At 35.6% G+C, this 24,081-nt stretch overlaps 3 protein-coding genes and 1 long non-coding RNA gene across 5 annotated transcripts in view; 2 read left to right on the top strand and 2 right to left on the bottom strand.

Moving 5' to 3' along the window:
* Brcc3 (BRCA1/BRCA2-containing complex subunit 3) overlaps positions 1 to 13,067 on the bottom strand; it is a 38,028-nt gene extending 24,961 nt beyond the window's left edge. For both annotated transcript variants that reach the window (XM_052171798.1, XM_052171799.1), the window contains exons 1-4: positions 12,858 to 13,067; positions 12,255 to 12,271; positions 11,402 to 11,456; positions 6,521 to 6,640 (exon numbers count right to left, since the gene is read on the bottom strand). In XM_052171798.1, coding sequence (XP_052027758.1) covers positions 6,521 to 6,640; positions 11,402 to 11,456; positions 12,255 to 12,271; positions 12,858 to 12,980 — 315 coding nt within the window. In that variant the 5' untranslated portion in view covers positions 12,981 to 13,067. The remainder of the gene's footprint in view (positions 1 to 6,520; positions 6,641 to 11,401; positions 11,457 to 12,254; positions 12,272 to 12,857) is intronic.
* A 518-nt stretch (positions 13,068 to 13,585) lies between these two features.
* On the top strand, positions 13,586 to 18,171 carry Mtcp1 (mature T cell proliferation 1). The gene is made up of 5 exons (XM_052171800.1): positions 13,586 to 13,673; positions 17,421 to 17,572; positions 17,686 to 17,856; positions 17,939 to 17,990; positions 18,077 to 18,171. The coding sequence occupies exons 2-4, from the start codon at positions 17,468 to 17,470 to the stop codon at positions 17,984 to 17,986; spliced, it is 324 nt and encodes a 107-aa protein (XP_052027760.1). The 5' UTR covers positions 13,586 to 13,673; positions 17,421 to 17,467; the 3' UTR covers positions 17,987 to 17,990; positions 18,077 to 18,171.
* On the bottom strand, positions 14,505 to 23,589 carry LOC127675731 (uncharacterized). Its single transcript, XR_007975513.1, has 2 exons — positions 23,495 to 23,589; positions 14,505 to 14,687 (listed from the first exon to the last, which is right to left on the bottom strand). It is a non-coding gene; the product is annotated as an uncharacterized LOC127675731 (long non-coding RNA).
* Cmc4 (C-X9-C motif containing 4) lies at positions 19,594 to 23,873 on the top strand. The gene is made up of 2 exons (XM_052171801.1): positions 19,594 to 19,655; positions 23,506 to 23,873. Exons 1-2 carry the CDS (start codon positions 19,598 to 19,600, stop codon positions 23,652 to 23,654), a joined length of 207 nt encoding a protein of 68 aa, XP_052027761.1. The 5' UTR covers positions 19,594 to 19,597; the 3' UTR covers positions 23,655 to 23,873.
* Positions 23,874 to 24,081: the final 208 nt, after the last annotated feature.

The raw sequence follows: 24,081 nt of genomic DNA, 5'->3' as shown, positions 1-24,081 counted from the left end.
CCCAGAAAGAACTGGTCTCCCAGGAGTACTTGCAGGAGGGACAAGCCACAGTCAGAGACAGCAAGACCAGCTAACACCTGAGATATCCAGATGGCAAGAGGCAAGGGCAAAAATATAAGCAAAAGAAACTAAGGCTACTTGGCATCTTCAGAACTGAGTTCCACCATAGCAAGCCCTGGATACACCATTACACCAGAAAATAAAGACTCTGATTTAAAGTCACATTTCATGATGATGATAGAGGATTTCAAGAAGGACATAAATAACTCCCTTAAAGAAATACAGGAGAACACAGGTAAACAGGTTGAAATCCTTAAAGAGGAAAAACAAAAAATCCCTTAAAGAATTACAGGAAAATACAACCAAACAGGTGAAGGAATTCAACAACACCATCCTGGATCTAAAATGGAACTAGAAACAATAAAAAAAAAATCACAAAGGGAGACAACGCTGGAGATAGAAAACCTAGGAAAGAGATCAGGAATCATAGATGCAAGCATCATCAACAGAATACAAGAGATAGAAGAGAGAATCTCAGGTGCAGAAGATACCATAGAAAGCATTGACACATCAGTCAAAGAAAATGCAAAATGCAAAAAACCCCTGACATCCAGGAAATCCAGGACAAAATGAGAAGACCAAACCTAAGGATAATAAGTATAGAAGAGAGTGAAGATTCCCAATGTAAAGGGCCAGCAAATATCTTCAACAAAATTATAGAAGAAAACTTCCCTAGCTTAAAGAAAGAGATGCCCATAAACATACAAGAAGCCTACAGAACTCCAAAGACTGGACCAGAAAAGAAATTCCTTCTATCACATAACAGTAAAAACACCAAATGCACAAAACAAAGTAAGAATATTAAAAGCAGTAAGGGGAAAAAGGTCAAATAACATATCAAGGCAGACAGATCAGCATTATACTAGATTTCTCACCAGAGACTATGAAAGCTAGAAGATCCTGGGCAGATGTCATACAGATCCTAAAAGAACATAAATGCCAGCCCAGGCTACTATACCCAGCAAAAATAGATGGAGAAACCAAGATATTCGATGACAAAAACAAATTTACACAATATCTTTCCACAAATCCAGTCATACAAAGAATAGATGGAAAACTCCAACACAAGGAAGGAAACTACCCCCTAGAAAAAAAGCAAGAAAGTAATCTTCTCTTAACAAACCCAAAAAGATAGCTACACAAACATAATTCTACCTCTAACAACAAAAATATCAGGAAGGAACAATCACTTTTCCTTAATATCTCAACATCAATGGACTCAACTCTTCAATAAAAAGACATAGACTAACAGAATGGATACATAAACAGGACCCAGCTGCATACAGAAAATGCACCTCAGTGTCAAAGACAGACACTACTTCAGAGTAAAGGACTTGAAAACAATTTTCCAATCAAATGGTCCCAAGAAATAAGCCGGACGAGTCATTCTAATATTGAATAAAATCGACCTAAAGTTATCAAAAAAGATAAGGAAGGACACTTCATACTCAAAGGAAAAGTCTACCAAGAAGAACTCTTAATTCTAAACATCTATGCTCCAAATGCAAGGGCACTCACATTCATAAAAGAAACTTTACTAAAGCTCAAATCACACATTGCACCTTACACAATAATAGTGGGAGACTTCAACACCCCACTCTCAGCAATGGAAACAGAAACTAAATAGAAACAGAAACTAAACAGCAACACAGTAAAACTAACAGAAGTGATGGACCAAATGGATTTAATATATATTTACAGAACATTTCATCCTAAAGCAAAAGAATATACCTTCTTCTCAGCACCTCATGGTACCTTCTCCAAAATTGACCATATAATTGGTCACAAAACAGGCTCAAAAGATACAAGAATACTGAAATAATCCCATGAACCCTATCAGATCACCACAGACTATAAGGCCTTTCTTCAATAACAACAAAAACAACAGAAAGTCCACATATACATGGATGCTGAACAACACCCTACTCAATGATAACTTGATCAAGGAAGAAATAAAGAAATAAAAGACTTTTTAGAATTAAATGAAAATGAAGCCACAACATACCCAAACTTCTGGGACACAATGAAAGCAATGCCAAGAGAAAAACTCATAGTTGAGTGCCTCCAAAAAGAAACAAGAGAGAGCATATACTGCCAGCTTAACAATACACTTGAAAGCTCTAGAATAAAAAGAAGCCAATACACCCAAGAGAATGCAGGAGATAATCAAACTCAGGGCTGAAATCAACCAAGTAGAAAAAAGAACTATACAAAAACAAAACAAAAAAAAAACCAAAAAAAAAAAAACCAAAAAAAAAAAAAAAAACCCAATAAAAGCAGGAGCTGGTTCTTTGAGAAAAATCTTTCTTTCTTTCTTTCTTTCTTTCTTTCTTTCTTTCTTTCTTTCTTTCTTTCTTTCTTTCTTTCTTTCTTTCTTTCTTTCTTTCTTTTTCTTTCCTTCTTTCTTTTTTTTTGTTCTTTATTAAATATAGTCTAACAGGAGTCAAATTAAAAAAGGAAACTTCAGTTGAGAAAATGTCTCCATCACATTGTCTAGTAAGGCAAAAACATCATTGAGCATTTTCTTGACTGATGATTTACTATTGCAAGTGCCATCCCTGAATAGTTGGAATAAGAAATCAGTCTGCAGAATATAGTAATTCAGCCAGGCGGTGGTGGCACACGCCTGTAATCCCAGCACTCTGGGAGGCAGAGGCAGGTGGATTTCTGAGTTTGAGGCCAGCCTGGTCTATAGAGTGAGTTCTAGGACAGCGAGGGCTATACAGAGAAACTCTGTCTCGAAAAAAAACAAAATCCAAAAAAAAAAAAAAAAAAAAAAAAAAAAAAAAAGAATATAGTAATTCTATTCCTTCATGGCCTCTTCTTCAGTACCTGCCTCCAAATTCATGTTTGATTTCCTGTCCTCACTACCATTCATAATGTACCATAAGATATAAGATGAAATAAAATCTTTCCTCTCCAAAAAATAAATAAAAATAAAAAATGTTCAGAGCTAGTAATCACAAAAAAGATTGTTGCATTACAAATATCACCATGATGTAAAATGAAGTAAACTATGTTTTATTGACTTAAGAAGCTTTAGACTAACAAAATTTGTAAGTGTCTAATAAGATGGCCCTGTAGTTTAAATATCCAGAAATGATGAATACCAATGCCATCAAGTTTCAATGCTCCAACTGAGACAACAGAGCGACTACTGTGTGTTTAGAAACTCTGTAATGATTGACTGCTACACCAGACTAAGGAAGCAGCAGTGATGATATTACCAAGATAAAAAGCTTCTACTGTCCTAAACGAATAGATTTTATGGGTGATAGAAAATGTGTAAATCGAAAGGCAAAAAATTCTATTGAAGGTAATGAAGAGATGTCTGGCTGCTCTGCCAGATGACCCAGGTCCATAAACTCCAATTTCAGGGGAATCTGATACTCTCTTCTAGGCCTCCTTGAGCCTCAGGCATACATGTGGCATATATACATACAGGCAAAATACACATACACTTAAAATAAAAACAAAAACAGCTTTTTAAAAAAGAACTATAGTAGCAATTTTTCATGACTGTTTTGTCTAATTTCTTAAATATTTGACAAATTTGTGTAAACAGTTCTATTACAAGCTAAATATTGGTTCAAAATAATATAAATACACAAAGCATAAATATACTCGAATATTCAAATATTTTATGACTAGAAAGGGAAAATATTTTTATGAATAATCAATCCATGATCTTTTAAAAAGAGAAGTGGTCTTTTTTTTAAGATTTATTTATTTTATGTATGTGAGTACACTGTAGCTGTCTTCAGACATATCAGAAGAGGGCCCTGGATCCCATTACAGATGGCTGTGAGCCAACTTGGAATTGAACTCAGGACTTCTGGAAAAGCAGTCAGTGCTCAGTACCCCTCAGCCATCTCTCCAGCCCCCCAAAAGTGCTTTTAAAAGGTTGTATACAATCAAGAACATTCTACCTCTTATTCATATTTCAAAGTATTATAAAATATAAAATTTGAAATCTATAAAGAAAATATGTGACATCAACAAAATAGTCTAAATGTATATAAAATTCTAAATCCTAAAATCTAGACACAGGAAGAAAATAATAATATTGCTCCTGTGTTTCCTGTCTGACTAGAGAACTGTACTCTAACAAGAACATATTGGTTAGCTGGTGGTAGGTAGCACATACCTTTAATCCCAGCACTTGGAGGCAGGGGGAGGTGGATTTGAGTTCAAGGCCACTCTAGTCTGCAAAGGGAGTTCTTGGACAGCCAGGACTACACAGAGAATGCCTGTCTTGAAAAAAAAAAAAAAGAACAGATATTGATGATACAAAGTGTGTATTTTGTTAGTGATTTCCAATGAATTATTAGCATAGAAATGTTAAATTCAAAACTAACAATTTATTACAAAATGGACCTATAGATAACAAAAAAGCAAATTTTAAATATAGATAGCATACACTCAGTATAAGCTTTGAAAAAGTATACAAAAGAGCTAAGTGTGATGTCTGTTGGCTGATACCTGCAATCCCAGCACTCAAGTAGAGGCTAAACCAGACAGTTATTCTGGTTATAGGGCTGTAGAGATGGCTCATCAGTTAAAAGCACTGACTGCTCTTTCAGAGGTCCTGAGTTCAAATCCCAGCAACCACATGGTGGCTCACAACTATCCATAATAAGATCTGACGCCCTCTTTTGGTGTGTCTGAAGACAGTTACAGTGTACTTACATAAAATAAGTAAATCTTAAAAAAAAAACAAAATAAAAAGGTACAAAGTATTTTAAAATTCATTTTCTCCAGTTTTATGCATGGATAGAGACAGGACACTTAATCCAGTGGAACAATAAACCACCAGAGGCACTGATGTAAGTTCAGCTTGTCATAGATAAGGTATGAAATTCAGAGTAGAGGAAAATAAATCATTCTTTTGTTATCTTTAGCATGGAATTATGTATTAAGTTCTTGAATTGCATTTTCTGAGGGAACGTTTCATAAACTAATCTTTTCAAGATAGTGAACCTAGAAATAAGAAAAACTAGAAGGGTAGGAAGGAATGGAGAGCCAATATGTAAGAAGAATGATGGGAGGCAAAGGGGACTGCCTATAAAGCTCACTGTTATTGTGTTTTACCCTAAGACCTATGGATATTTATGAGCAGGACTGTCTAGAACTTTTATTTCTTCCAATAAAAGAAACAGGAAGAAATGAAATTCTGATTAACCTGGGATGAGGAGATGGTTCTGTTCACAAAGTATTTGCCTTGTAAGTGCAAGGTCTTACATTCCATGCCCAGAACTCATAATCTAGTCAGAATGGATATCACCAGGTAAACAAATAATGGGTCTGGATAGATGGCTCAGTGGTTATTATTTGGTGCTCTAGAAGAGGACCCAGGTTTAGTTCCTAGCACCTATGTGGTAACTCACAGCCATCTATTTGTAACTCCAGTTCCAGGGGATCTAATGACTTTTGACCTCTGCAGACAGAAGGTATGTATAGGATACAAAGACGTACATTTAAGCAAAACATTCATATAAATAAAATAAATCTTAATTTAAAAATGAAAACAAATGACAACAAATGCTAGAAAGGCTATAGGGGAAAGGAACTATTATTGGTGGGAGTGTAAACTGGTACTATGATGATGGAAATCAGTATGAAAGTTCCTCAAATATATAAGTCAAATATAACTATAAGATACAGCTATACCATTACCAGGAATATACTCCAAAAACTCTATAGCCTACTACTAAGATACTTGTACACTCATGTTCATTGCTGCTCTATTCACAATAACAAGGAAATGAATGCAGCCTAGATGCCATCAATCAATGAATGGATAATTAAAATATGGCATAAATACACAAAATCATTCTTGGGCTTTTAGGATTTGTAAGTAAACAGAGCTAGAAAACATTATATTAAATGAGGTAATCCAGACCCAGAAAGACAAACAGCATATGTTCTTTTTCATATTTGGATCCTAGCTTTTAACTTTTATGTATGTGTATTTTTGTGGGAATAAATGTGTGCAGACATGAGGAAATCTCAGAGGCCCACGAGGTGTAAGAAAAAGACTTTTAAAAAACAGAATGGACTGAGTAATAGAAGACATTGTGTAAGCAGAAAGAAAATACTTAGGACAGATTTAAGTGGGCAACAGGGTGAGGGAGCAGAGAGATGATGGAACAAAAGGAATAAGGGGAGTCCACTGAAAGTAAGAATATAGGAAAATATAAAAACTTGCTAATTTGTAACTTTGTAAGGTAAATTTTTTAAAGGTAGAAAATGTCTAAGAAACAATATCTGAATACATGTACATACATGTGGGGCAGTGGGAGAGATGTTTTTTTTCCAAATAATTAGATCTAAAGGGTAAATATGAAGACGGGAATATTCACCAGGGAGAAAATTTATGGAACCAACTAAAGTAAGAGTATAGCAATTACATTGGTGTGGCCCAGAGCCTACAAAGCATCTCACATATTATTAAGGATATTTCTGCCTCTGTTGAGGCTGCAGACAGCTGCTCTGGAGAAATTTCTACACGGTCCTTTCTCTTGTCAGAACGCCGCAAGATGATGACAGAATGGATGTGAACAATTCTGATGGTATCCATCTAAAGGAAAATCCATAGAAATGGTTATGTCTGTCTGTGGCCAATAACATTTCCTCTCCCAACTTCCTATAATTATACAATTACATTTTATTAAAGTAGCAGTAGGAAATTTCACTTTCAAAAACATGCTTTTCTTATGAATGCAATGTTTGGTTTATTTAATTAAATTTTTTTTGTATTTTTGAAATAGAGTTTCATGTAGTCCAGGTGGGCCTGCAACTAGCTATATAGTTTGGGATGGGCTTAAACTCCTGATCCTCCTCCCTCTGCTTTCCAAGTGCTAGAGTTATAGGCATGCATCACTATTCCCAGTAAATAAATGTTTTAAATACACCATATCCCAATCAAATATATATTTCAGAGTATTTAGATCAAGAATGTACTCTTTGAATATTCATCTAAGTTGTACAAAATGCATTATCATATGAAGGAATATAAAGCAGTGTTCAAAAGGCATGGAGTAAGGTTGAGAAGAAAGTACTACAGATGAAACCTCACTAAAATAATGGAGACAATTGGTGCTAGAACTGACTAATTAGAAAAAAATCATCCACCAGAAGAGCCAGGGCTATACAGAGAAACCCTGTCTTGAAAACAAAACAAAACAAAAAAACAAAACAAAGAAAAAAGAAAAAAATTATCCATAGAGAAGGTAGGCAAATGTATGTATTTGTTGACTGTTGTATGTGGACATATAGACTTTCTATAGTTGCCAAATAGATATATGAACTACAAAAGAGGTACAGTGTGAGTAAAATGTTCGAGAGATTTTCAGAGTTTAAGGTAGAATGGTAAACAGTAAGGCTAAGAATAAACAGAATGAAAAACTGTATAAAGTTTTTAATATCATGCAGTGGCTTACAGGATGAAGTGGAAAAAAGAAAATTAAATACAGCAATGTTTTTTAAAGTAGTATTGTAGCTTAGGTTCTCAATAGCAGTTGGGAATCATGAACAAAACGTTCATAAGGTAACCACCTTATGGTCCCTAAATCGAGAGGGGTGTCCACATTTAGAATATTGTAGAGTAAAAGGGAAAAGAAAGACAAAGAAGACATAAAGAACAGTGAAATGGTTCAAGTTTAGGGTAGGGGTGGGGAGTGGCTTTCAATGCCACAAGTGAAAGGACAAAGATGAAATCTGAAAGCAAGTTTTTGAAGTAAGCTATGATCTCCCTACTGTACAATATAGAAGTTATTAGGCACAGGTCTTAAAATATGCCGAGTCTAATTTTTAAATGAGACATAAATGTAATACCCACTGTGACTAAAAGGCTTATTAGGGGCTAGAGAGATGGCTCAGTGGTTAAAAGCACTGGCTGCTATTCCAGAGATCCTGACTTCAATTCTCAGCAACCACATGGTGGCTCACAACCATCTGTAATGGGATGCCCTCTTCTGGTGTGCCTGAAGATTGCTACAGTGTACTCATATATACTAAATAAATAAATAAATGAATAAATAAATTTTTAAAAGACTTACTCAAAAGGGGGTGGAAAGAACGTGAAATATCTCTATATTTCTTAAATATTGACTACATAGTGAGATAATATGTTTCATATTAGATATAAATAAAATATATTAACTTTATATTAACTTTATTTTCATCTTTTTTTGCTGTAGTTACTTATTAAAGAAAGTTGAATGTAGTTGATAAACTATCCTGAACAGACAAAAATCAAGACAAGGTACAATTTGCATAAAAATACTACTTTAAAAAAATAATAAAATGTTGCTTAAGAAATAACCCTTCTTTTTTGTTGTTTGGCAAGGTCTCAGTATATAGCATAGGATGGTCTGCAACTCACTTTGTAGCTTAGGTTAGCCTGAAATTTACAATAATCCTTCTGCTCTGACCTCTTTAGTGCTGAGATTACAAGTATGAATAACCACACCTGGCTTTATAATTTGTTGAAAATACAACACAGATTGCTCTATAGAACTTATAACTCAGAAGGTTGTTATTCATTTCTATTATTGTATTACTTGGAGTTTCTATAAATCATGTTCCTATTTTATGGTTTAATGGCTTTTCACACATTCTCCCTTCTGTGTAAATATTTTCACAAATATTCTGTAAACACTTTCATATTAAGTTCCTGATCATATTATAAATATAAAATCATTTTCTCCTGAATACATATTCTTTCATAATCACTCTGCACTTATTTTTGCTAGAACACACATTGTGTCGTAATTATTTTCACACTTTTCTCCTTTATTAGAATGTAAGCTTCTCAGGAACAGAGACCATATTTCATTTATGCTTTCTCACCAGTAACTAGTACAATGTGTGGCAGGCATAAAGCAGATGAAAAATAAAATACAGAACAGAGATAGATGCAAACATAGCCTTTCAAAGAATAACAAGACAAATAATTGACTTTTCAACAGGAACTATGAAATCCAAAAGATTGCATCTTAGAATACTAAAATAGATATAAACCAGGACTTCTATAGTCAAAGAATATATCCTTTAAACTGCAGACAAAATAAAAGACATTCAGATATCCAATGGAGGGAATTAAAAAAACAGAAATGTTAGTTTTTCAGAAAGAAAGGTAATGCCAGAAAATAACAAAAAGTGCCAAAAAATTTGTATAAAGGCAATAAATGGGGCGGGAGAGATGGCTCAGCGGTTAAGAGCAGTGACTGCTCTTCTGAAGGTCCTGAGTTCAAATCCCGGCAACCACATGGTGGCTCACAACCATCTGTATTGAGATCTGACACCCTCTTCTGGTGTGTCCGAAAATAGCTACAGTGTACTTACTTATAACAATAAATAAATCTTTTTAAAAAAAGACAATAAATACAGAGTATAACAGTTAAATAAAACTTATATATATATATGTATGATTAAAAGGCATGACAATAATCCAAAAAGTAGAGAGTATAAATTAACATAACAATGTTCTAAAATTTTATTATGAATAGTCCCCAATATAATTATTTAACCAAGGATTTTTTCAACTTTATGTTGATGGGGAAGTGGTATACATTCAATACAAATTGCACTTTAAAATAGAATCTTCTCCAGGGCTGGTGATAAACATGCATCGTAATACAGTTTTGCAAATCTGAATTGTTTTTAGTGAGCCATGGAATCATGAAGATAAACAACTGATAATGCATAGTGTGTTAGGGTGTTTGGTACTTTAGGTATATTATACACTTGGGTGTATGATATTTTCAGCTTAGAGTGAATTTATTAAGATATTACAAAATTGTATTATTGGAAAAACAGTAAGAATAGTTGTATTACACTTAACAAATGAAGAATACATATTGAAATATGTAGAATAACCACTGAAAAATAAAAGACTATTGTAACTAATAAATGGAGGGCCAAAATAGAATAATAAAATATATTTGAATAACACAAAAGGTAAGAAAAGAGAAAAAGAGTAAATTAAGACAAAAGGTAGATTAAATAGAAAGCAAGAAAATGGCAATTGAAAAGGGATGCTGGGGCTGGAGAGATGGCTCAGCAGTTAAGAGCACTGACTGTTCTTCCGAAGGTCCTGAGTTCAAATCCCAGCAACCACATGGTGGCTCACAACCATTCGTGACGAGATATGACGCTCTCTCCTGGTGTGTCTAAAGACAGCTACAGTGTACTTACATATAATAATAAATAAATTTAAAAAAAAAAAAGAAAAGGGATGCTCACTGCTGGTATGCCTGTTCCAACATTTTCAAAGACAACTGATTTGCAGGAGAGTAGCAGGAGAGTTTCTTTCCCTGGATGTGGATTCTCCATGCAATAGTCTGGGAGTTCAGGTGGAATTAAAAAAAGAGAAGAACAAAGCTACCAGGGCAGGCTAGCTCCATCCTTCCTGAGCTAGTGTATGTAGCACTGTATCCATCACCCACAGCCACCAGACCTCATAGCCTTCAGCCATCCAGTGAAGATGCACATCAGCTAAACTCCTGTGAATGTCCAGGCCTGCAGTGGAGCTGCAACATTTATCCTCATTGAGCTGAGGCTTTCAGCTTCTCAATTTAGTCTATATGGAATTATCCCACTCTCCAGCAAAAGCAGACAGCCAATTTTGGACCATCCAGGCCCCAACTGGGCAATAAATCCTATAAATTCCCTTTTGTAAGAAAGAGATCTCAATTCTATTGCTTCTGTTCCTCTAGAAAATTTTAATACAGAAAGAAAGGGGGCTTAGAAGTTATAGTGAAGGAATTCGTATATAGTAAATAAAGATAGTAAGCAGATGTTTTACTTAGTAGCTTGGAGAAAGGATAAGAAACAATTACTTTTACTGTATTTTACAGACTCCTTGGGCTCTAATATATTGAAGGAAAATCTAACTAGTTTTATACAATTCACCTAGAGATTGGCAGGAAAACTGAGGTGGGAGTGAACACTCAGAAGAAAAGCCAGAGGGGCCTGTCACAATACCATGGATAGATTGTCTATGCAAAGTATAAATAGACTCTTGAGGATTGGGTAAAAAGGTAACAGGAATTTTAACCAAATTTCAAAGTCTTAGGACTTAGGCTTGAAAACATTCGGCAACTGCAAGGAGAAAAAAAGAGCAATGTTGATCAGATTGTTCCTGTTGATCAAGCAAAGTTCCTACAAAGCACAGAAACTAACTAGGTCCCATTCTAGGGAGACTTTTCATCTGATTTTAGAATGGAAAAAATCCATGCTGCACAAAGTGGATTAATATCCTGGCTGAAGTCAAACAGACTGTCAAAATTTCTCCCCAACCATAAATTTTGATCACGCAGAATTGTATCATACATACCTTTTCTGGGGCTGTGCGCATTTCAGTTCCAGTGTATGTAAATTTGGAGTCACTCCTATTGGAGATAGATTAGAAAAGAGAGTAACTGGGGCTTAGAATAGAAAACAGAGTCAAGGAAAGATAAGATAAACAGTTTTGGCAGTATAACCTTAGGTGAAACAGAAGAAAGAGGAAGGGGAACAGAGTAGATTCCAGGTTTTAAGGAGGAGGCTTGATAAACAATAAGCTATGATTTGCAGTTTAAACAACAGAGACCCAATGGTTTTTACCATCTCTGAAGCTTTCAAGCCACTAGGAACCTCTAGGATCTGCAGGGTTCACAGGGGTGGAACAGAAATCCACTGATAATTTAGATGGGTGATGGGTCAACAAAGGACAAGCCTTTCAATATGTAGGCATTATCTGCCACAAGGAAAGTAAGTAGCCTATCCGTGGGAAGAGTTATAAAACACATATAGCAAGAAAATGGAAAGCAATAGAACCAAATGTCAAAGTATATTTATAGTCATTTTTAATAATCTGCCTTTATTGCAGTCAACAAAATTCTATTCATTTAACTATCATGCAGTAATCAATTAAGCTCCTGGAGATCCAACAAAATTCTATGTACAAATTCACTTATGATATTGGTTCCTTCAGCCAGATTTTCCACATAGGAGCATATATATTTTAAATAAAAATTATGCTATAAGGTTAAAATGAATCTATAGGATCACAGTAGAACTTAGATTATAGTGAGGGATCTCTATGTTAATATTAAGATAAAACATGTAAATACTGTTACCAAAGTTGCTGTAATTCTTCACTGTCATTTTAGAGATTATAATATGTAAATAAACAAATATAGTCTTACCTTATGTCATCATTCAACTAGAGTAGGAAAGAGTAGAAAACATTAGTGACACATTTATTTAGTTATAGGGATTCAGATTTACATGAAGATCTGGTCATATGTTCACACACAACAGTATGAAAGACTGGAGAATTCAGAGTACTTTAAAGTTGTAATTCCTCATCTACTTTCAAATATCTGTAACATTTAACCACAACAGAGACTTTGAAGTTCATGAAACCCTTCTGTTTTGAGTTCTTTGCTGTGCTTTATAATGCTTTAGTGATAGATAGCTCGGCTTCTAATAGGAAAAACTGGTGGCGAGACACAGGCTGTAACCGTGGGCTACTTGTTTTCTAATACCTCGATAATTCATACCAGAATGTGTTTCTGGCCTGGTTTGCAGTTTTAATTAATGGTATGATAACCCCCATCCCCGCGAGTACATGCAGACCGCTGAGAGTTTATAGGAACATAAGCATGGATCAGAGTGCCAGAGGAAAAGTACCCCACGACAGCATTAAAAAACTCAAAGGATCCAAATCACGTTCCTATGGCCTCCCAGCCGCCTCAAGGACCACAGGGTACTGATCAATAGAATTTCAGCCAAGTTGGCCGACTTACCTCCCCTATACATAGACCCATCACCTCCTCCTTTTCTGTGCTCAGAGCATGGTTGAGACAAACTAGGAAAGCGTCAGACTCAAGATGAACCGCCTGCACAGCTTGCACCACCTGCACCGCCATCTTCTTTCTACTCACGTCCGCCAAGGGCTAACAGCGGCTTTTCCAACTGGGTGCTCAGGCCAGCCCTACGCTGACGCTCCGCCCAGCCCCGGCCTAGCCGCGCGGGTTCCACAGGGGCGGAGCCTGGGGCTCCTGAGAAGGTGCCCGCCTAGCAGCACCTGGGAGAAGCGCGGGTTGGTCCTGGCTAGCGCAGCAGTGGGACGGTGGGTGGTGGCTGGCGAAGGAGGTCTACGCCGCAGGCCGGGCAACTAGCTGGGCAGCAGGGAGGCGGTGTTCCCCCGCCGGCGCGGACGTGGGCTTCGTAGCTCTAGGGCGCCAGGGCATACGCCTTCATAGTGCTGGCGCCCATTTTACCCTCCCGCTGATGAGAGCCCGGCGCGGCCTACATGCGTCACAGACAGCTCTTTAAGGCGACATCTCCGCGAGTAAGGGCGTCTTTTGAAAGTCGGTCCTAAAACAGTTAAGGTTTTATTTTATTTTGTTTTATTTCCAAGTCATAGCCCTTGGACCACTTCCGGCTGCTGGCCCGCACCTCCTACCTTCAGTTCTAGTGACCTCGGCTCGGGATGCCCCTTGGTTCGTCCTAGGCTCACATCGCGATCCCTGCTTGAGTGTTCCGGGGTGGGGGACCTGGAAGTTTTAGCCTAGCTCTGCTGGAGGCGGAATAATTAGTCCAAGAAACATTTTATTCATGTGAGTAACCTTTGACAGAAACAGTGTTTTACTATATCTGAAAAAAGTAACTCCAGTTTACTTGCTGCTACTTTTTACAAAAGCTCTTAGATACTTATTTGTCTGATACAGGAAGAGAAGGATTGAGGGACTTTATTGTTCAAGTTTGAACGTATCACATCAAGGAACTAATTCTAGAAAATTACAGATTTCCTCTGATCTTTTCCTTGGTGTCAGACATGGTTAACTTACATATAAAACTAATTTTATCTTAAAATAAGCCAATGAACTGAGGGATAAATATAAAAATCTGCCATAAAATTTACAAGTTTACCAATTACACAAGGGGTTTAGTACTGCTTATAAATGAAAGCAAAATATATGCCACACAGCCTCCACGTCTCATATACTTTTGTTTGAATTTGTTTGTAAAAATTCCTTTTGTAGTTCTGAAGCCAGAGAGATATGGCAATACTGGAAAGGGAATGTATTCAAGGTGTTACTTGAACAGGTGTTGATGCTTTGCTCTTTTCTCCCAAGTCAGTTCCAACCCAAGTCTCCCTACAAATACTGTCCCAAGTCCAAAGCACTGTGATACAATATATATGCTAACGACTTCTGTTTTTGCCAAATGCTTAGACCACATCTTTCCGTGATTAAGTTTTATAATGATAAAGATTGGAGAAATTGTAGGGTGTAATTGGACCTATTAATATTTTTTCTCTAAGTTTCAGTTTTAACTTCTGTGTGCCTTACCTTCATCACCTTTAAGTGGGAATAATACTAATCCCTGTCTCATAGCATCCCATGAAGACTGTGAAGATCAAATGGGTCAATGTACCTAAACATATGTTAAACATATGAGAAGTGTTTAATAACTATCATTGCAATCAATATGTTCATAATTTTACACCTCAGAGAAAGTGAAGTAGAGAAAAATTAGGTGGTCTGATGGTCGTAAAGCTTCCCAGTGGCACAAGCAGGATTCATTCATTCATCAGGCAAGCTGATAGCTGGGCCTGTGTTCTTTGCCACCTGAAATTATAATTGGATGACATTATTAAATAACTTCAAATAATTACCACATTCAACCTATTGATGATATTTAAAAAACTTAAATACCTCAAAATTAAAGCAAATCATACTCTTTAAAGAACAATATATAAAATCATTTTTTCTGTAAAGGAAAATGATGGTTCTATTTAAATAACAACCAAAGAAAGCACTTCTGTATTCCATCATTCATTTGGAACCTAATTTACAAAATATCTAAAAATAATCTAAGTCAACATGGCTTTTGGAATGAAGGCAACTTTTATGGAGGAAATCTCTTTTAGTGGTTGTGATAGCTGAAAAGTTATACAAACATTTTGGAGTATACTTGTATTTGAAACTGGTAGTATTTTAAGTTAAATTGCATAGGTTATATTCCATGTATTGTACTGCATCTTGTAACTAAATTTATCCTGAGATTAAGATATTCCTTAGTTGGGGGAATCCTGAAATTTGTGAACAAATACCATATGCCAAAAATTATTCTCTATTCAAGTAAATTTGGGAAATGTTAAAACTATATAAAATCTCTGTAGAGTATAAGTTGGTTGGAGTTTTTACTATGCTAATGTGCTTTTATAATCTCCAATATTCCCAAACTTATTTGACCACGGAAAATGTTGGGATCAAGTGTTCTAAGAATAATATTTAGAGAAATGTTGTTTCATTCATCCAACATGTGATTTTTATAGACTTTGATCTTGATGCCTTTTGCTAACCTTTTGCATTTCTCTACTGAGGGTGTTGACTGTTTCAGTTATGTGGTGGCTTATTAGACCCTTGATCACTGGAATTGCCTCTGGGCCAATTTGCCCTCTTAATGATAGGACACATAAATCCAGGTTAAATGTGCTGAGTGTTGTTCCCAGGCTCATATTGTCAGTGCCCAACCTGTTACACGTTAAAGGTCAGAGCAGCCACACAATAATGCCTTTCTTCTAAGAACATTTTGTAGTGCTTCATAGTAATTCAGAATATTACATGCCATCTGCCTTCTCTTCCACTGGAATTATTTCCTTTCAATGTCAGTATGACCAATAAAGTTTTGTTTTGATTCAAAAGAAATTTAAATGTCACCATGTTGGTTGTTGCTAGGACCTATCTATATCTATAAAGTTGAGATGGTCTTGAAGCCTTTATCAGTTGTATCCTCCTTTCAAAATGTTCCGTGTGTGTGTGTGTGTGTGTGTGTGTGTGTGTGTGCGCGCACACACACACACACATACTCGTTTTATTTTTATATTAGAATTTGCTGGGGACGATCTTTCTAAAACTCTAAAAGTAAGGTAGAACATTTGTATTTGCTAAATGTAAAAAATTACAAAGTTTATAGAACAGCAAAAGTATGAATCTTGAGACAGGCCTGGTATCTGAAAGAAATTTGGGCTTGAATACAGTGGTAATAATGATGATATTGCTAGAATTGGTTGCATAAACTGTAGCAACTGAATAAAAAGAAATTCAAGATAACTCATAACTTTTGATTGTACAGAGGTGATATTGCCATATAGAAGGGAGGGTTTGGTTATAGAAAAAAGATTCTATCATAAATAAGTTGGAAATGAGAGTACATCCAGGTGAAAGGGGGAACATGTGAGAGGTTCAAAGTCAAAATCACTCAGGGAATAAATGGATAACTATGATACCTGTTTATTAGCCACCATATTATTTTCTTTCTTTTTCTTTTTTATTGTTTTGTTTTTGTTTTTGTTTTTTTTGGGGGGGTTGTTATTTTTTGAGACAAGGCTTCCTTATCTCCTTATGTAGTTAACCTAGAGATTAGCCAAACTTCTTATGAATTTCAGACTGGGCTGAACCTTGCTCAGCCTCTGGCAAGCTGGGATTACAGGCATGCACCAATATACCCATTTTGAGACAACAATTTTTATTCCTAATTTCCTTTTAGGGCATAGACAGAAAAAAAGTGTTAAGGAAAAATCAAATTTAGGATGGCATCCCTGGAAAAAAAAAGGACTAGGTTTACCTTAATTCCTTTGTTTCTGCCTTCTCATTCCACATCATAATTGACATCTGGTTTGGTCTGGACAGTATCATTTTGATGGTTATATCTCCCAAACTATGCTTTGTTTCCTTTCCCACTAAAAGTTACTTATTGGGAATGGGAGGGTCTCTATCATGGGACAGATACCCAGTGATGTATGTGTGCTCTGTAAAGGTAGAAATACAGTGAATCTGCATCATGATGCTATGGTATTATATTCATGAAAAATGCTCATGAAGTTACAAGATCCAAAGCTGAGCAGAGGACGATTATGGAGAGTTTCCTTGCCACTCAAAACTCTGAGAATTGTAAGCACAGAGATATATTTGACCTTCTAATTTGTAAAATAAAACTGTGTCTTTAGGTACACTTCTGTGCATTTTGTAATGCTAAGACACTACCTTTGAATACTGTTTTGTTAATACAAGAGAGAGAGAGACCAGTGCTCAGGCTCCTAACAGTTCTCATGTCTCCACAGAACTTACTTAGAGAATTCTTGAGTGTTTTGCCATTTACCTAGGCTTTGCTTAAGTGTCACTTCAGTTTCATTTTCAAAAAGCTTAAGATGCCATTTGATATGTTTAGGTTGTGCAAATAGATATGTATGAGGTTTGGTTCTGGTTTGTGGTTGCTAGTCCCAGGTCACCTTGCTCACTAGTGAGTTCATCCAAACCTCAAAAGTCACACCTGTGTCCTGTGCGGGGATGCTGCAGGCTTAGGTGGAGAAAAGCAGGGCTAGAATTGGAACCCAAAGCCCAGAATGGCAAGAGAGGATGTGGGGGCTCCACCCGATCATCTCTGGGTTCACCAAGAAGGAATCTACCGCGACGAGTATCAGCGCACATGGGTAGCTGTGGTAGAAGAGGTAACTGCTTTTATTTTATTTTATTTTTTTAAATTTTGCTTTCAAGTGACCTGGCTTCTATCTAGTCTGAATATTCTGATGTTTTTGGTTTTATTTTTGATCATTCCTATTAGGAGACAAGTTTCCTAAAGGCTCGAGTCCAGCAAATTCAGGTTCCTTTAGGTGACGCAACTAAGCCAAGTCATCTTCTTACCTCCCAGCTACCTCTCATGTGGCAACTCTACCCAGAGGAGCGCTACATGGATAACAACTCTCGCTTGTGGCAGATTCAGCATCATTTAATGGTACACATGTTACTCAATCATTTTCCCTGTACTGGGGTTCTTACAACAGAGTACTTTATATATAATTTCCTTTTTCTGGCAGGTCAGGGGAGTACAGGAACTACTCCTTAAGCTTTTGCCTGATGATTAACCTGGTATGTATTTCTATTTTTCCTCCTCCTTTCCCTTCTTTGGTTACACTCTATTCACTTGTAGTGATTTGAATGATTTTTTTTTTCAGGTGCTGGATTTCTAGGAAGATACGCTCCTCTGTTCTATTCATTACATGGCAATCAGTTTATTCACCACTGTGGTGCTCCCACCCTTAGGTCTTGTGGGTAGGGGGAGGATTAGTTTGAAAAACTGCTCAAGAACAGAGATGTTTAGGAAGGGCCACGAAGAACATTGCCAGTGATGCTACAGAGAAAGGGTTACACAGGGCAGAGATCAAGCCAATGAAAGCATTTAGTCAGGATACGTAACTTTAAATTGACTCCTTTGGGAATTGCCATAGAACCTTTAATGGACTTCATCTGCTGAACCTAGGCTCTGGTGAATCCCACAAAAATCAGAAAATGCTACAGAACAAGATGCCCTCATCACCAAGGACTTGGTACTGATTTAGAGAGAAGAGAGCAGCTTTTGCAGCATCAACATGTATTTGTCACTTATTTCCCCTGTGGCAAATTTACCTGCTTTTTCTTATTCTATCCTGTAAATATCTGAGGTTTTGTTCTAGTGTTTCCCATCCCAGTACTGACTTAATTTGGATCTATCAAAAACTTAAGGAGTTCTGGGAGAAAAGGGTTATTTGTAGCTACAAAGGCTCCTATGCCTTTCTTCTTTCTGAATCTGTATCTTTGAATTGTTTTTACAAGTTTCTCATCAAAATTGTGTGAATCTAAATTATTTCTTTAATTACAACATTTTACATATTTGGCATCCATATGAGATCAAAAGGTAATGTTAACTTTAATTGACACCTTTCTCCAAAGGTAGTAGCAACTAACATTGCTAATTCCTAGGAAAGTGTTTATACTACTTGTGAAGAATTTCCTGGATTAAAACACTCATGACAGTTTATGTACATTGAAGTAAGCTTTTGCTTTTTAAAATAAGTCTTGGGCCCAGACCAATGATGTATGCCTATAATTCCAGCTATTTGGAAGACTAAGGCAGGAAGATCACTTGACCCCAAGAGTTTGATGCCAGCCTAAGAAACATAATGAGACCATGCCTTAAACAAAAAGCACTTGAGTATAATAGCTACCATGTATTGAGTTCTTATTGCTTTCCAGTTACTGTTCTGTGAACTTTATATATTTTATTATGTTTAGTCCTTCCATCAGTTCTTTGAGGTACGTATAATTCCCATTGGCATGAACAGTGAAAGAGAAAAATCATTCAAGGAGTTTGATCATTTACCATAGGGATTCTTTTGCGAATCATAGAGCCACCATTGAGTCAGGCCTTTAAAACTGTGGTGTCATTCCAACATTGGTTTGCAATATTCAAGATGACTAGACTAAATTTTTTTCATGAAAATCTATGTCTTCCATATTAATGAGTTGGTGATTTAAAAATATAGTTGATTCATCCCATCAGTGAAGAAAGAGTATTTTTAGTGCATTTATTTTTCCAGCTATTGTCAAGGTCATTCTACTTGTCCCAGAAGAATATTCCGTGAAGATAGGCTACAAAGTCTTTATGACCTAAACTAAAAAAGAAAAACTATAATTTTTTTTGTTTTAGTTTTCTGGATATGCCACAAAAGGATCCATGCCAGAAACAAGCCTGTGAAATACAAAAATGTTTACAAGGTAGTATATAGATTTTTTAAAAAAATATTTTTTAATTCTACCTGTCATGTAACCATAAGAAAATAATTAAGTTATCAGCAACTTTTATTAACTTTAAATGTAACACTTCTATAATTAATCATAAATATTTTCTCCATTGTATCATGAAATGTTTAGAATATTAAAAGTGATGTGATATAAGGACTAGGAGGCTTTCTTAAGTGGTAGAGAGCACTTGCCTAACATGTGCAAAGGTTCTCAGCACCATACACAAACTATTGTCATTTTAAGCTATGGGCTCTTGAGTCCAATTGTACATTAGAATTACCTGGAGAACTTTAAAAACATGTCTGGCACACTTAAAGCAGATTTCCTGAAGATAGAGTCTGAGCAGGAATCAGTTTACAAAGCTAACCAGGTGATTTTAATGCACAACCATAGTTAAGAATTACTGAGCTAAGGAAAGCACTTCTATAAAAAGACTTGTTTTGGAGTTGAGGATATGGCTCAGGGATAGAGTGCTTATTCAGAATGTACTAGGCCCTAGTTTCCATCCTAAGCACTGCATGTATACACAAACAGAAAGAGTACATACTTATAATCCCAGTACTTTGGAAGTGAAGCAGAAGCAAGGAAATAAGTTCAAGGCTGGGCTACAAAGTGACAGTCTATCTCAAAAAATCAAAAATACATACTTATACATACATACATACATACATACATACATATCACAAAAACAGGTTTAATACTAGACCTCAAGGACTAGGATTTGGACAGTGGAGAACTAATTCTCAGTTTGATCTCCAGCCACACCTACAACAAAAAGTTCAGAGCATGTGTATCAAAACTCAAGTGGCTGTAGCTGTGTAACTTACTTCTGGGCCCTTTGTTGTATTCCGTTATGCTCAATGCTGGCTTGGCTATTCAAGGTCTTCTCTATGAATTTTAAGCAGTATTGTCATTTTTATCACTATTCTACAGATCTATGAGCATGGACGGTCTTCTTTCCATTTCCTAATGTCTTCAATTTCTTCTTCATTATTTGACAATTTTCATTGAAAAGTATTTTTTGTCCACCTTAGTTAGGAATATTTATAGGCATTTTATTTTTTGAGGTTATTATTTTCTCATTTATTTCTTTAATGAGCTTATTAGAATATAGAAAAGCTACTGATTTTTATATGTTAGTTTTGTATCATGCTACTATGCTGACTTTATCAGTTCTAAAGCTTTCAGTGGTGCCTTAGACTTTTCTAAGTATAAGATCTTATTTATAAACAGGAATAATTTTAATTCCTGCTTTACTATTTGTATTCATTTTATTTCTTTCTCTTGCTGATTTCTCTGCCTAACATTTCAAGTACTATGTTAAATAAAAGTAGAAATAATGGAATCCCTTTCTAGAGGAAAAGGTTGCTTTCAATTTCCCCCTGTTCTGTATGTTATTGGCTATAGCTTTCTTATATATAGCATTTATTCTGTGAAGATACATTCCTATTATACCTAGTTTCTTCAGGATTATTTTACATGAAAGGATGTTGAATTTTACTAAAAGCCTTTATCTACATCTATTGAGATGTTAATGTTTTAACTTTCCTTGTTATATTGTATTTATTGATTTCTGCATGTTGAACCATATTGGTATTCTTGAAACAAAACCATTTCTTTTCAATATGTCACTAAATCAAGTTTTAAAGTAGTTAACATAGGCTATCTGCATGTGTGTTCATTGGTTTTGTAAAATGAATTTGGAAGAGTTCTTTCCCTTTATTTTATTTTTTATATATGGACATTTTACCTGCATATATGCCTTTGTATTACATGTGTGCTTGATGTCCATAGAGGCCAGAAGAGGGTATTGGATCCCCTGGAATTGGAGATACAGACAGTTATGAGCCACCATATGGGTGCTAGGAAGCAAACCTAGGTCTTCTAGAATAGCAGCCAGTGTTCTTAACTGCTGACCTATCTCTCTGGCTCTATCCTTTCTCTTTGTATTTTCTGATCTAGTCTGAGGACCATTGGTGTTAGTTTTTTTTTTTTTTTTAAAACAATGGTTGCTGAGCATTTGTCTAGTATGTGCAAAGCCCTAAATTCAATCCCTACTTTCACAAATGTATCAGGTTCTATGGTTTTCTTTGATGTAGGTCTTTTTTTCTTTTTGATATAATATTTTCAGTCTCATTGCTTACTATTTATTTAGAGTTTTCATATTTTGGAGTTCATATATATATATATATAGAAATTTGTCCATTTTTCTTAGACTTTTCAATTTACTGACATACGGTTTTTCAAAATACTCACTAATTGTTGTTTCTGTTGTAAATTGTTGTTGTTGTTGTTATTTCTGCTGTCATTGTACTGGAAATTGAATCTGGGACATTGTGCAAACACTCTACTAAATGAGCTATACTCTCGTGTCTTTTGTTGCTTTTTAAATTTTGAGGCAGAGTTTCACTAAATTATCCTGTGTAGACTTGACCTCACTCTATAGCCTAGCCCCCTGAGTAGTTTAAGATATAGCTCTGTAACACTGGGCTTGGATTTTAATTTTATTAATTTGAGTATTCTTTCTTTTGATTGGTTTAGCTAGGTTGTCAATTTTGTTTTTCTTTTCAAAAATCAACTGTTCCATTGACTCTGTATTTTTTTGCATTCTCCATTAATTTTTTATTTGATTTTTATTTTCTTTCCATCTATTAGTTTTGAGTTTGACTTACTCTTGTTTTTTCTAAAATCTTGAGATACATTTTTTTAAAAGATTTATTTATTTATTTATTTTTTATGTATGTGAGTACACTGTGGCTGCCTTCAGACACACCAGAAGAGGGTATCCGATCTTATTACAGATGATTGTGAGCCACCATGTGGTTCCTGGGAATTGAACTCAGGACCTCTGGAAGAACAGTCAGTGGCCAGTGCTCTTAACTGCTGAGTCATCTCTCCAGCCCTTGAGATACATTTTTAGGTATTTATATGAGGTCTGATTTTTTTTAATGTGGGCATTTATAAACTATGAGTTAAAATGCACTATAAACCAAATCGACTTAACAGACTTCTACAGAATATATTGCGTAATACCAGCAGAATACATATTCATCAGCCTATGGAACTTTCTCCAACATAGATCAGGCTGGCTAGCTAGCTTAAGGTTATGTTGTTCTCCATTCTAAAAGCTTTTGGTATATGCAGCCAGTCCAAGCCAACACTAGCCCATGTTTATATGTAGCGAAGCAAGTATTCATGTACCCAAGGCCCTCAGTCTGTGTAGTTTGGAGACTGAAAAATGTCCTAGCCACATATTGTATACCTAGTGCATCAGAAAACGAACATGGAGGCCAATTGATCACTGAATTCTGAGTTGGGAGTCGGGAGATGCAAGAACTAAGCACTAAAGTACACCTAATGATCACCTTACCTTTTGTTTTATAACTCTTTTAAAACCTAACAAGAAGCATTGTTAGCTCCCAATTTCATTTTAAAGGGGGGACATTAAATTTGGCATCAAAATGCAGTTTGCTATGAAACTATGAGTATTTCTGTTGTATGTATTTTTCTAATTCATCAAATTACAAAAAAGGACTTGTGGTCACTAATCATATCAAAAACTACTGCCAAAAACACTTGATTAAAAAGAAAGTATATTTTAAAATAGCTTTCAACCACTCATAAATTTTGATTTTCTTTCTATTAGAGACAGTTATGAATGAATTTTTTTACCTCTTGACCTGCTGACAGATCTAAATCAGAAAGAACTCAATAAAGCTGAGTATATCTTCCTTCAAAGTGCTAAGTGAAAAAGGTTGGAAAATAATTACCTTGTACCTTCTTAGTTCTCTAAAATCATTACTAAGAGTTACCTGTTTTTCAGCCAACAACTATTTGGAATCGAAGTGTCAGGCTGTCATCCAAGAACTTCGTAAGTGTTGTGCTCGATATCCCAAAGGAAGATCTCTTGTCTGCTCAGGATTTGAGAAAGAAGAGGAAGAGAACTTGGCAATGAAGTCTGGATCCAAGTAAAGTTGTACTGAGATGTTAAATTCTGTTCCATGTTTCCCTCAAGCATGTTTTATTTACTGTTCCTCCTTCAATCTAGGTAACAGCAAACAACAAATTAAAATGTCAATTGTAAGAGCAAATATGTTATCTATGCAAAATAGACCAAATATCAACCTATATAGAGAATAAATATGTATAATTTAAAAGGGAGCTGCTAAAATAAACCTGTTTTACTTTAAATTTTTTGTTTGTTACTAAATGAATTTTAAGAGACTATTAGATAACAGATGTTAATGAATTTGCCTTTAACCCCTGAGTTCAGAATGTTATCTGTATGTTGACCTTGCTCACCAAATCTTGGATCTCTGTTGAATATGAATGAAATACACAGAGCATAGTGCAGAAAACAGAGATTATTAAAGAATAATATGAAATACTCTGAAGAGTA

This window comes from Apodemus sylvaticus, chromosome X, assembly GCF_947179515.1.
Source record: "Apodemus sylvaticus chromosome X, mApoSyl1.1, whole genome shotgun sequence".
Taxonomy (NCBI): domain Eukaryota; kingdom Metazoa; phylum Chordata; class Mammalia; order Rodentia; family Muridae; genus Apodemus; species Apodemus sylvaticus.
Note: the sequence above shows the minus strand (reverse complement) of the source record. Positions and strands in the feature narration are given on the sequence as shown.